The sequence below is a fragment of the Geotrypetes seraphini genome, chromosome 10 (assembly GCF_902459505.1).
Source record: "Geotrypetes seraphini chromosome 10, aGeoSer1.1, whole genome shotgun sequence".
In the NCBI taxonomy this organism is placed as follows: Eukaryota; Metazoa; Chordata; class Amphibia; order Gymnophiona; family Dermophiidae; genus Geotrypetes; species Geotrypetes seraphini.
The window spans coordinates 99,231,753-99,244,703 of NC_047093.1; the positions used below are offsets into that span (position 1 = coordinate 99,231,753).

General features: G+C 49.3%; 1 protein-coding gene across 5 annotated transcripts in view; it reads right to left on the bottom strand.

Moving 5' to 3' along the window:
* Positions 1-4,882: 4,882 nt before the first annotated feature.
* Positions 4,883-12,951, bottom strand: part of RABL6 (RAB, member RAS oncogene family like 6) — a 257,386-nt gene continuing 249,317 nt past the window's right edge. For 3 of the 5 annotated variants that reach the window (XM_033960967.1, XM_033960964.1, XM_033960962.1), the window contains one exon: positions 4,883-5,593. In XM_033960967.1, the coding sequence (XP_033816858.1) occupies positions 5,390-5,593 (204 nt within the window). In that variant the 3' untranslated portion in view covers positions 4,883-5,389. Of the gene's footprint in view, positions 5,594-9,075; positions 9,132-12,951 lie in introns of all 5 variants that reach the window. The other 2 variants (XM_033960965.1, XM_033960963.1) reach the window with 2 other exon arrangements.

Below are 12,951 nucleotides of genomic sequence, written 5' to 3' on the forward strand. Positions count from 1 at the left end.
CTTTAGTGGGACTTCAGTACATCTCACAGGCTATACAACACACGGGACTTCCTCTCTCCTTCACAGACCTAACCACACAGTTCCACTTCACCGCAGCTGATTGGTTTGCATACAGACAATTACAGCATTATTTGCGGAACCTGACGCCGGCGGTGCTGTGTGAGGAGAACTACACTAAACTACATGAAGTTCTTGGACTGACAGCACAGGACCTGATCCCCTTGAAATTGTATCATGGGTTGCTTCTGGACTGCTTGGGAGATATTGATTTTCCGACCTTGGCCAGGAAATGGACGATGGATTTGCAGGTGCCTATCACAGCCGACATGATTCGAAGGGGACTTTGCTTGGGGAATGCCCTCCGCTTATCTTCCATGGAGTGGGAACGCAATTATAAATTTCTCTTGCGGGCTTTCTATCCCCCCAAGAGAGCTCATGTGATGGGGATTAGTGCGGAGCACGGCTGTAGTAAATGCGAACAACCCATGGCATCTTTTGGACATATGTTTTGGACCTGCCCATTGGTGTCTGCCTTTTGGTTGCACTTGGTATCTGCTGTGGCCCAGCTATGGGGGTGCTCCTGGAGACTCCACCCGAGTTTCCTCATTACTCTACAGATTCGTTTCCACCCGCCCAAGTCGGGCTGTTCGGCCTTTATCAAGAGGACTATTCTGCTGGGGAGGAAGTGTGTTCTGTTGCAGTGGCTGTCTTCTCAACCCCCGACTATTCAACAGTGGAGAGCATTAATGCTGCAGCAAATGTTGCTGGAGCGCAGAGACATTGTGGACATGTCAGCCAAGACAGGCAGACTTTTTCGTCAATGTTGGTATTCTTTTAGTTTGACCTTTACTTCCTATGTTCGTAGACAACTCTGGGATGCTTGAGATGCTTATTGTTTATTTCTTATATTGGTTCTAGTTGCTGCTGCCTGGGTGGGGTGGGAGGGGGGGATTGGGAACTGTGATGGTATGGAGGAAAAAGTTTTGATTCACTGTATGCTGCTTTTCCATTCTTGTTCAATAAACATATTTACACATAAATCTTTCTTCATACGTGAGATTGGAAGAGAGCATCTACCAGCGGAGAGATTGTCTCAATGAAGGAGTGACTCTAATGTGTCGAGAGAGTGGTTCGCAAGCCTGCGTCCACTGAGATGCCAGGGTCCACTGAGGAATTCTGAGGTGAAGTCTGGCACAAGGAGTCACGTCTACTGTGGAGGCCATGTGACCTAGTAGTACTATCATGTGTCTCGCTGAAGAGCGGGAAGACACTGCATGACAGAGTTGAAGAAGAGCCTCCAGACGTTGTTGCGGATGGAATGCTCTTAGTTGGATAGTGTCCAGAACAGTTCCGATGAACTGTAGATTCTGAGAGGGCTGAAGTTGGGAAAGTTGATTTTGAATCCCAAGCTTTGTAGGAACCACGTAGTCCGTTGGGTCACTACAATAACCCCCTGAGATGTTGAATCTTTGATGAGCCAGTCGTCTAGGTAGGGAAACACCTGAAGGCCATGATTTCTTAGAGCTGCTGCTACCACCACCAGGCACTTGGTGAACACTCTGGGAGATGAAGCCAGGCCAAATGGTAGCACTCTGTATTGATAATGTAGATTCCCCACCCGAAATCTGAGGTACTGACGGGAGGTCGGATGAATGGGGATGTGAGTATAGACCTCCTTGAGATCCAGAGAACATAACCAATCATTCTGATCTAGAAGGGAATAAAGGGACACCAGGGACAACATGCAAAATTTTTATTTGACTAAAAATTTGTTGAGCCCTGAGATCCAAAATGGGTCTCAGATCGCCCGTCTTCTTCGGAACTAGAAAGTAACGGGAGTAAAACCCCCTGCTCTGCTGTTCCAAAGGAACTTCTTTGAAGGCACAGAGACGAAGCAGAGCTTGAGCTTCCTGAAGAAAAAGGGCGGTCTGGGATGGATTGGAAGGATATTCTCTTGGAGGAAGCTCTGGTGGAACCTGAGTGAAATGAAGAGAGTATCCTTCCCTGATTATTGACAGCACCTACAGGTCGGATGTAATAGTCTCCCATTGGTGGTAAAAAAAGATGGAGACCACTCCTATGGGGGGAAGGGAGGACATAAGCATAACGATGGAGGTTATGCTCTGTTTTAGTCAAAAAGGCTGCAGAGCCTTAAATGCAGCAGAAGGCTGAGGTTTCTGTTGCTTCTGCTGTTGCAGTTTCTAGGGAGGTGCTTGAGTGTAAGGAGCCGCCCTTGGAGTATAACGCCTCTGGAAAACTGGAGTAGTGCGTGAAGGTTTTGCAGGAGCTGGCTTTGACTTTGGTCTGACAACTTCTTAGTGGCAGCCTCTATGGATTCATCAAAGAGGTCATTGCCCTGATAAGGAATGTTAGCCAGACGGTCCTGAAGATTAGGCTCCATGTCAATGGTATGAAGCTAGGCCAAGTGGCGCATTTCTACAGAGAAAGCAGTGGCCCTGGCTGACAGCTTAAAGGCATCATAAAATGACTGGAGAAGATGCAATCAGAGTTGTGACAGAGTAGCAGTGGACTTCTTGGAACTCAAAATGTCTATGTTGTTCCAGATTCTTCAGAAAACCTGGGAGAAGATCAATGAGGAACTTGAGATAAGTAACGAAGACAAAGTTGTAATCGAGGACTTTGGAGGACATCATAGCATTTTGATATAGACGGCGTCCAAACTCTGTTTGATATAGACAGTGTCCAAACCCTGGAAGGATGGATTTTTTCCAAAGAGGATTCCACAAGAAGGGATTGGTGAGATAATTGCGAATTCTCAAACGCTTTGCAATGCAGAGTTCTATACCTCGAGTCCAATTTTCCTGGAACAGCAGGTATATCATAAGGAGCCTCCAGATAACGTTTGAAAGTTTGAGACAAAAGCTTGTTAAGAGGAAGCTTAAGTGACTCTGCAGGAGGTTGAGGTAGTTGCATGACCTCAAGATATTCCTTAGAGTAATTTCCATGTCATCAGCCATCTGACGAAGAAAGGACAAGAAAGACAGCTGATCCGCTAAGGCCCTGCCTCGAGAGGGACTCGATGACCTCGAGAACGAAGGTGAAGCCTTTCTGGAGAAGTGGCAATCCAAAGAATATGGAGACTTGGAGGAGGCAATGGAAGCAGCTGATTCTTCAGGGTCTGGAAGTGATGACCTCGAACGAGGAGTTGGAGCCCTCAAAGAGCTGGAAGGTCTGGAATGAGGCCTAGATGAAGAAGGCTGCTCTTTAGAGGAAGATCTGCGCCTCAATGGATGTCTCGATGAAGGCCCTGATCGACAACGAGAGTATTGTCTGGTAGCAGGTCTTGAGGATCGAGGAGACTTCGCCCTATGTATGGAAACAGGCAATGCTACTGGTGAATGGATAGGGCTAGAAGCTGTAGATCAAAACACAGTGGCTTGGATTGAGGAATCTCGAAGCACTCCCAAAGACTGCTCCTTGTATGGAGTGTGAGGATTCCTGTCGAGACACTCGCAAAGAACCTACTCCTTCCATAGAGTGGGTAGATGCCAGACCAGACACTCGTAAAGACTGTTCCTTGCAAAGTGTGCGAAGTTTCAGCTCAAGGCACAGTCAGGGACTCGACCTTGCGAGAGACTGCTGATTGCCCAAGCTGGATTACAGGAGGCAGCGTCGAGGCAGAACCATATTTGCTCAGTAACTAAACAAATTGCTGCTCCGTAACTGAACAAATTGTTGCTCCAACATGGTCTGGAGAGAATCCTGCAAAGGTGGATCCATGTCTGAAACCGGATCACTTGCAGAGGCTAAAGGCCCAAGGTGGCAGTGGAGATGTACTTGGACTTGAGGTCTTGGAAAGCTTGAGGACCACCGCAGGAGCCTTCTGCTTAGGTATCTGACCTGAGGGAAGCTCAGGGGATAATAAAGCAGGTGTACTCGAGGCTAAAGACAATCCAAACAAGGACGGTCTGATGAAACTCGAGGTCGGAGTGGAAGCAGGAGGACCCTCGCTGGAAGGTGGGACCGAGGCAGCACGCGAGGTCGAGGGTGTCCCTGAAGAGTCCATCCTGAAGTTTCTCCATTAAAACCTGATGACGTTTAAGGGCTCGAGGTTGAAGAGTAGCACAGCACTTGCACGACTTAGGATTATGGTCAGGCCCAAGGCACTTGAGGCACCAGTGGTGTGGGTCCGTGAGAGAAATCACATGCTGGCACTGGCTACACTTCTTGAAGCCCATGACTAGCCTGGACATAGGAGGAAAGATAGCCGCTGTGAAGTCAAAGCCTACAGGTTGCAGCCACGTGGCCTGGCCCGCCAGTCAGTCAATGAAGAAAAATAAAATAAGTCTTTTTTTTTTTTTTAAGGAAAATAAAGAAAGTAACACAGCAATTCGCAACTAAAAAGAACACAAACCGTGGTGAGAGAAGGCATGAAGTGAGCAAAGTTCAATGCAGAGTGTCAAAGTACAGACATCTCGCTCCGCGGAGAACTGAGGAATCTCGCCCTGTGTGGTGCGGCTGACTCAAAACTTCTACGTTTCTACAAGCAAGTCTGCTTGCGAGACTGTCCGCATCCGGGCTCCGTGGATGAAGTCACCCACATGTGAGAATAGGCTGCCTGCTTGTCCTAGGATAATGTATTTTTAAATTGTTCATTGTTACATTTTACAGTTCTCCAAGCTACTGCACAAACCACTAGGCTACTCCTCCCCTCTATATAAATAATAGACCTGATGAATTTGTATTTTTCTACTTTTAAAATAAATACATAGAACTGGGCAGCTTATACCTAATTCAAACCCATTAATGCAGAGACTATTCATTTAATAGTAATGACTGTGTGTACACTTTAGCTTCAATAACATGCAGTGGTGTGTGCACATTTCATTTTAAGCCACAGAAAGAAATACAAGAAAAAGAGTGAGAAGACCTCTAGGTAACATCAGAGCAGATTGTGGCCTCTTCTCCATTGTTATTCTTCTTTATTAAATGTCGCAGCATGACAAGCAAGTAGATGGGGCCCACAATATCCCCCAAATATTTGGTAAGCACACACTTTTTCTTCCTTGTAATGAAATAAGAAACAAATAGAAAAAAAATAAAAGCCCACAACCATTGACTTCAGATTCACTGGAAGCACATTAAGGAAGGCATAGTGGCAATAAACCCAAACCATCACCTTGACCAGGAGCATTTGTGTTGAGATTTCTCCATTCAAGGCAGAAAGTCATGAAAGCAAAACAAAATGTAAGGCTTCCTTATTTAGACATTTACAGAGGGAGGACACCTAGGTTTGTCCTACCACCTCTTACACTTGTCTTTAGCAGCTCAGAAAGCAGGAGGGGTGAGCTAGTGAGTGTATCCCAGCCAAAGATAGAAAAAGGACGGGTTTGAAGATCTAATGATCATCCTGAAGTTTTTTTAGATTCTATAATTCCTCGTAGTCCTCTCCCCCTCGGGCTTTGCTGGCCCCATCTCTGCCACCCAAGAAGGCCTCTAGTTCATCAAACTCATCAAGTTTCTCCTTGTCTTTCTTTTTCTTCTTCTTCTGCTTGTCATCTTTGCTGTCCTCCTTGTCCTTGCTCTTCTTGTGTTTGGTCTTCTTTTTACCCGATTTGTCTTCTTCCTGGGACTGTGCAGAAAAAGAAAGTTATATTTAGCAGGTACATCACAGGCAGGTCAAGGATAGGCTTCAGCAAACATTTCATAAACTTTTCTCAGAAATTCCCCAGTTATGTTGTTATGCTGGTTCAAGAGCGTTAGGTCCAAGTCAGCAAAATGAGATTAAACACTGAAGACAGGACTATAATAGGAATGTTGATTGCTAATAATTCAAAACCCAGGGAACAGGGCTAGCCCAAGAAAGAAAAGTTGACTGTGTGATTTTTGTACAATTTCTAGAGCTCTTCAAAAAAGCTCTGTGCTATAAATATAAAAATAAATCTGTGCTATAAATAAATCTTATTTTATTTCTTATATAATACTGTAGCAGCTACAAATTAATAAAAAACTTAAACTTGAAAACTTCTCTGAAGTTCTCGATTCAGAGGTTAAAAGGCCAATAAAACAACACAAAAGGCTATGGGACTCATTTTCAAAAAAGACAGATGCCCAAAAGACAACACTTGGACGTTTTACTAGTCAAAACGTCCAAATGGATATTCTCAAAACAGACTTTCTGGTTGTTTTGTCTCCAGTGTGTCTAAATCTTAAGGGGGTGTGTTAGAGGTGTGTTTTGGGCAGGCTTAGGACTTGGATGTTCTACAGGCATAATCAAACCTTTAACAAAACATCCAGGGCTTTTTGGGGGGGACATCTGGAGAAAGACTTGTTTTAAAAGCATCTAAATGCTAAAAAGGTGCTCAAACTGACCAGATGACCACTGGAGGGATTAAGACATGACCCCCCTTACTGCACCAGTGGTCACTGACCCACTCTCATCACCCAAAGACGTGGAACCCCCCAGTACATTCTAGCGTGCATTATGAGGGGGAGTTGAAAAGTTCTCACTCCAACCAACCAACTTCCTAAATACCGAACATTATTTTATCTCTGCAGCTGCAGAGTGTTATCTTATTTCATTACATGCCAATTTGCAGAAACGAAATTCTATGGTTTCATATTGTTTTAGATCACTGAACTATATCCATGTCATTTTCTTCTTGGCTGGGTTGAGAACTTTTCAGCACCCCCTCTTACAGCTTCAGACATAGACAACTGAGCCGAGCAGATAGGCACTCTTAGGGAGGTACTGCAGTGAATGTTATATTTAAAAGTCCCAGGTACACATGTCACTATAACCCACATAAAGATGGTACCTGTAGGCATAAGGGCTATTGTTGTGGTGTACAGGTGGGTACAGTAAGTTTTGGGTAGGTTCACCATACAATATAAGCAGGTTATAGTGACATGTGTACCTGGGACTTTGAAATGTGACATTCACAGCAGTGCCCCTCTGCTGTGCTCAGTTCTCTGTGAACAGTTTGCTAAGAATGCTGGCTGCTAGCATGTCCGAAAAACTTTTGTGCGTTTTTCATGTAGACATCTTTATATTAAGAATAACCAAAAAAGATAGATGTACTAAGACCCAAAATGACTACCGTATTTTCACGCATATAACGCGCGCGTTATACGCGTTTTTACCTACCGCGCATACCCCTCGCGCGTTATATGCGTGAGCGCGTTATACAAAAGTTTTAAAACATAGTTCCCACCCCGCCCGACGCCCGATTCACCCCCCCAGCAGGACCGCTCGCACCCCCACCCCGAACGACCCCTCGCACGCGCTCCCACCCGCACCCGCATCCACGATCGGAGCAAGAGGGAGCCCAAGCCCTCTTGCCCGGCCGACTCCCCGACGTCCGATACATCCCCCCCCCCGGCAGGACCACTCGCACCCCCACCACGAACGACCGCCGACTTCCCGACAATATCGGGCCAGAAGGGAGCCCAAACCCTCCTGGCCACGGCGACCCCCTAACCCCACCCCGCACTACATTACGGGCAGGAGGGATCCCAGGCCCTCCTGCCCTCGACGCAAACCCCCCTCCCCCCCCAAAGACCGCCCCCCCCCAAGAACCTCCGACCGCCCCCCAGCCGACCCGCGATCCCCCTGGCGACCCCCACGACCCCCCCACCCCCCTTCCCCGTACCTTTGGTAGTTGGCCGGACAGACGGGAGCCAAACCCGCCTGTCCGGCAGGCAGCCAACGAAGGAATGAGGCCGGATTGGCCCATCCATCCTAAAGTTCCGCCTACTGGTGGGGCCTAAGGCGCGTGGGCCAATCAGAATAGGCCCTGGAGCCTTAGGTCCCACCTGGGGGCGCGGCCTGAGGCACATGGGCCCAACCCGACCATGTGCCTCAGGCCGCGCCCCCAGGTGGGACCTAAGGCTCCAGGGCCTATTCTGATTGGCCCACGCGCCTTAGGCCCCACCAGTAGGCGGAGCTTTAGGATGGATGGGCCAATCCGGCCTCATTCCTTCGTTGGCTGCCTGCCGGACAGGCGGGTTTGGCTCCCGTCTGTCCGGCCAACTACCAAAGGTACGGGGAAGGGGGGTGGGGGGGTCGCCAGGGGGATCGCGGGTCGGCTGGGGGGCGGTCGGAGGTTCTTGCGGGGGGGCGGTCGTTGGGGGGGAGGGGGGTTTGCGTCGAGGGCAGGAGGGCCTGGGATCCCTCCTGCCCGTAATGTAGTGCGGGGTGGGGTTAGGGGGTCGCCGTGGCCAGGAGGGTTTGGGCTCCCTTCTGGCCCGATATTGTCGGGAAGTCGGCGGTCGTTCGTGGTGGGGGTGCGAGTGGTCCTGCCGGGGGGGGGATGTATCGGACGTCGGGGAGTCGGCCGGGCAAGAGGGCTTGGGCTCCCTCTTGCTCCGATCGTGGATGCGGGTGCGGGTGGGAGCGGGTGCGAGCGGTCGTTCGGGGTGGGGGTGCGAGCGGTCCTGCTGGGGGGGTGAATCGGGCGTCGGGCGGGGTGGGAACTATGTTTTAAAACTTTTGTCGGAGGTTCTTGGGGGGGGCGGTCGTTGGGGGGAGGGGGGTTTGCGTCGAGGGCAGGAGGGCCTGGGATCCCTCCTGCCCGTAATGTAGTGCGGGGTGGGGTTAGGGGGTCGCCGTGGCCAGGAGGATTTGGGCTCCCTCCTGGCCCGATATTGTTGGGGAGTCGGCGGTCCTTCGGGGGGAGGGATGTATCGGACGTCGGGGGGGGGGGGCATCAGGCTTTCAGGATGGGGACAGACCTTCAAGGGGGGACAGTGCATGGAAGTCAGGGGGGGGGTGAACGGAGAGTCGGGACAGCGCACGGAAAGTCAAGGCGGGCGAAAGGAGCGTCGGGCAGCATGCGCGGTATACCCGTGAGCGCGGTATACCAAAGTTTTTGTACACATCATCGTGATTTCTGCGCGCTATACCCGTGTGCGCGTTTTATACGGGTGCGCGTTATTTGCGTGAAAATACGGTAGATAGTTTCAGAAAACTTGTAAAAACAAACTTGTTCAACCAATTTGTAACTAAGTCCTCCTAAGCCCTACCTCTCCATCTCCAACCGAATTGTTCCCAAGTTCTCTCATGCCTCACCTCTGTATCATGCTCTCCTGTATTTTGATGATCTTACAATGTACCTGTATTCCTGATTGTCCAGCTCTTCTTTGTTGTAAACCACCTCGAACTACCACGGCTTTGGCGGTATATAAGAATAAAATAATAATAATAATTATTATTTTTTTAAAGGTATCTTGCTATTTTAAGAACGGACTTTCTCTCTACTGGACTTCTGGACATCTTTCCCAAGATGTCCAAACTCAGACTTAGATGTCTTATCGAAAATGCCCCTTTGCGTGTATGCATAAATTACACTTACTTGGGGGGTGGGACAGGTAACCTCAAAGAGGCATGGATATGTTTGTTTGACTGGTGGACTGCTGTTTTCATAGAATATTTGTTATAGGTAAATAAGTGTACTTTTTCTGTGGTGGGAAAAATTTTCAATAAGAAAGTGGGTGGAGGGTAACCAGTTGTCAAGAAAAAGAAATTTGTGAAAATTTAATCATGGTAAAGAAATGGAAATCATCAAAACTAGCCCTGTAAAAAGACCATGTAGAATGGATCATCCAAACCTGCTAGCCCAATGAAAAATGCAATGGGCAGTTCAGACAATATATTTACAACTCAACTTTGTAAATCTCTTTAACAGTGGCAAACTTTTGATGGACCACTTATGACAATATGGCCCAAAAATATCCTCCTCAAGTTAAGCTTGCAACTTGCTAACCAAATAAAGGTAGTATATAGAAATAAAACAAAACATGAAGATGGCCAAGATGGTGCCAGAGTAAGACATGGGCATTCCCTTAGTTTTTATTTTGTTTTGGCACTTTTCCCTTGGTTTTTTTCCTTTACTCAGTTTATCTTTATTTTACTTTCATACCTATGTTTTCGGGGAGAGAGAGAATTATTCTGTCAACTGGCTAACTTTTTGGTCTCTGCCATTACAGAATAACTGATTAACGACTTTCGGGCCTAGGATTCACTAGCGCTGTGAAAAAGCACAGTTACTTACCGTAACAGGTGTTATCCAGGGACAGCAGGCAGATATTCTTAACACATGGGTGACGTCACCGACGGAGCCCTCGGTACGGACCTTTTAACTAGAAGTTTCTAGTTGGCCGCACCGCGCGTGCGCGAGTGCCTTCCCGCCCGACGGAGGAGTGCGTGGTCCCCAGTTAGGATAAGCCAGCTAAGAAGCCAACCCGGGGAGGTGGGTGGGACTTAAGAATATCTGCCTGCTGTCCCTGGATAACACCTGTTACGGTAAGTAACTGTGCTTTATCCCAGGACAAGCAGGCAGCATATTCTTAACACATGGGTGACCTCCAAGCTAACAAAGAGGGAGGAGGGATGGTTGGCCATTAGGAAAATAAATTTTGTAACACAGATTGGCCGAAGTGTCCATCCCGTCTGGAGAACGCATCCAGACAGTAGTGAGTAGTGAACGTGTGAACTGAGGACCAAGTGGCTGCCTTGCAGATTTCCTCGATGGGCGTGGAACGGAGGAAAGCCACAGAAGCAGCCATAGCTCGGACTCTGTGGGCCGTGACAGATCCTTCCAGTGAGAGACCGGCCCGAGCATAACAGAAGGCAATACAGGCAGCAAGCCAATTTGAAAGTGTCCGTTTGGAGACAGGACGGCCCAAACGGTTGGGATCGAAAGACAAAAAGAGCTGAGGGGATGTTCGGTGAGCTCTGGTACGATCAAGGTAGTAAGCAAGGGCACGCTTACAATCCAGCGTGTGCAACGCCTGTTCTCCAGGATGCGAGTGAGGCTTAGGGAAGAAGACGGGAAGCACAATGGACTGGTTGAGGTGAAAAGCTGAGACCACCTTGGGAAGGAATTTAGGGTGGGTACGCAGAACAACCTTGTCATGGTGAAAAACAGTGAACGGTGGGTCGGCAACCAGTGCATGCAGTTCGCTAACCCTCCTGGCAGAGGTGATGGCAATTAGGAAAAGCACCTTCCAGGTAAGAAGCCTGAATGAAGCTGAGGCAAGAGGCTCAAACGGAGGTTTCATGAGAGCAGAGAGAACCACATTCAGGTCCCAGACGACGGGAGGAGGCTTGAGAGGCGGTTTGATGTTGAAGAGCCCTCTCATAAATCTTGAAACCAGAGGATGAGCCGTGAGGGGTTTTCCGAGAATAGGCTCGTGAAACGCAGTGATGGCACTGAGGTGGACTCTGATGGAGGTGGTTTTGAGGCCAGCGTTGGACAGCGAGAGCAAATATTCCAAGACAGTTTCCACCGCCAAAGAGGTGGGTTCTTGATGATGCCGGAGACACCACGAGGAGAATCTGGTCCACTTCTGATGGTAACATTGGAGAGTGGCCGGTTTCCTGGAGGCGTCCACAATGAGGCGGACCGGTTGAGATAGATTCTCCGGAGAGGTCAGCCCGAGAGAAACCAAGCTGTCAGGTGGAGGGAAGACAGGTTGGGATGTAGTAGAGATTGATTCTGCTGTGTAAGTAGAGTAGGAAACACAGGAAGAGGAATGGGCTCCCTGGAGCTGAGTTGAAGCAGAAGGGAGAACCAGTGTTGACGAGGCCACCGAGGGGCGATGAGGATCATGGTGGCATTGTCCTTGCGGAGTTTGGACAAGGTCCGCAACATCAAAGGAAGTGGAGGAAAGGCATAGAGGAACCGATCCCTCCAGTTGAGCAGGAATGCATCCGGGGCCAGACGGTGAGGAGAGAAGAGTCTGGAACAGAATTGGGGCAGCTGATGGTTGTGAGGTGCCGCAAAGAGGTCCACCTGCGGAGTGCCCCATCGAGCAAAGATGGAGAGTAGAGTCGGAGGGTCCAACGTCCACTCGTGAGGTTGAAGGATGCGGCTGAGATTGTCGGCCAGAGAGTTCTGTTCGCCCTGGATATAGACCGCCCTGAGAAAGAGATTGCGGTCCGTGGCCCAGGTCCAGATGCGCAGAGCCTCCAGACAAAGGGGGCGTGACCCGGTGCCGCCTTGCTTGTTTATGTAGTACATGGCGACTTGATTGTCTGTGCATAGGAGGAGGACTTGAGGACAGAGAAGATGTTGGAAAGCCTTGAGGGCGTAGAACATGGCTCTGAGTTCCAGGAAATTGATGTGATGACGACGCTCCTGAGGGGTCCAAAGTCCCTGGGTGCGTAGATCTCCCAGGTGAGCTCCCCACGCGTAGGGGGACGCATCTGTGGTGATGATCATAGAGTGGGGGGGCAGATGGAAAAGAAGACCCCTGGAAAGATTTGAGGAGTTCAACCACCATTGGAGAGATTGCTGAAGAGATGATGTCACAGAGATGGGATGAGAAAGAAGATCCGTAGTCTGTGACCACTGGTTGGCGAGCGTCCACTGAGGTGTACGAAGGTGGAGACGAGCCAGAGGAAGGACATGCACTGTCGAGGCCATGTGACCCAGGAGGACCATCATCTGTCGAGCAGGAATGGAGGGATGCATGAGTACCTGATGGCAGAGATGGAGCAGGGTCTGCTTGCGATCGGAGGGGAGAAAAGCCCTCATTAGCGTGGTGTCCAGAACTGCTCCAATGAATTGAAGTCGCTGGGTGGGAAGCAGATGCGACTTGGGGTAGTTGATCTCGAACCCCAGGAGGTGGAGGAGAGAGATGGTGTGATGAGTAGCCTGTAGCACAAGTGGAGACGTAGGTGCTTTCACCAACCAATCGTCCAAATAGGGGAACACCTGGAGGTTGTGAGACCTGAGGAAGGCCGCTACCACTATAAGGCACTTGGTGAAGACCCTGGGTGAGGAGGCGAGGCCGAACGGTAGCACCTTGTACTGATAGTGGTGGTGCAGTACCTGGAACCGCAGGTAGCGGCGAGAATGTTGATTGATGGAGATGTGAGTGTAGGCCTCTTTGAGGTCCAGGGAACATAGCCAGTCGTGTTGAGAAAGAAGAGGGTAGAGCGTGGCAAGGGAGAGCATTCTGAACTTCTCCTTGACCAGACACTTG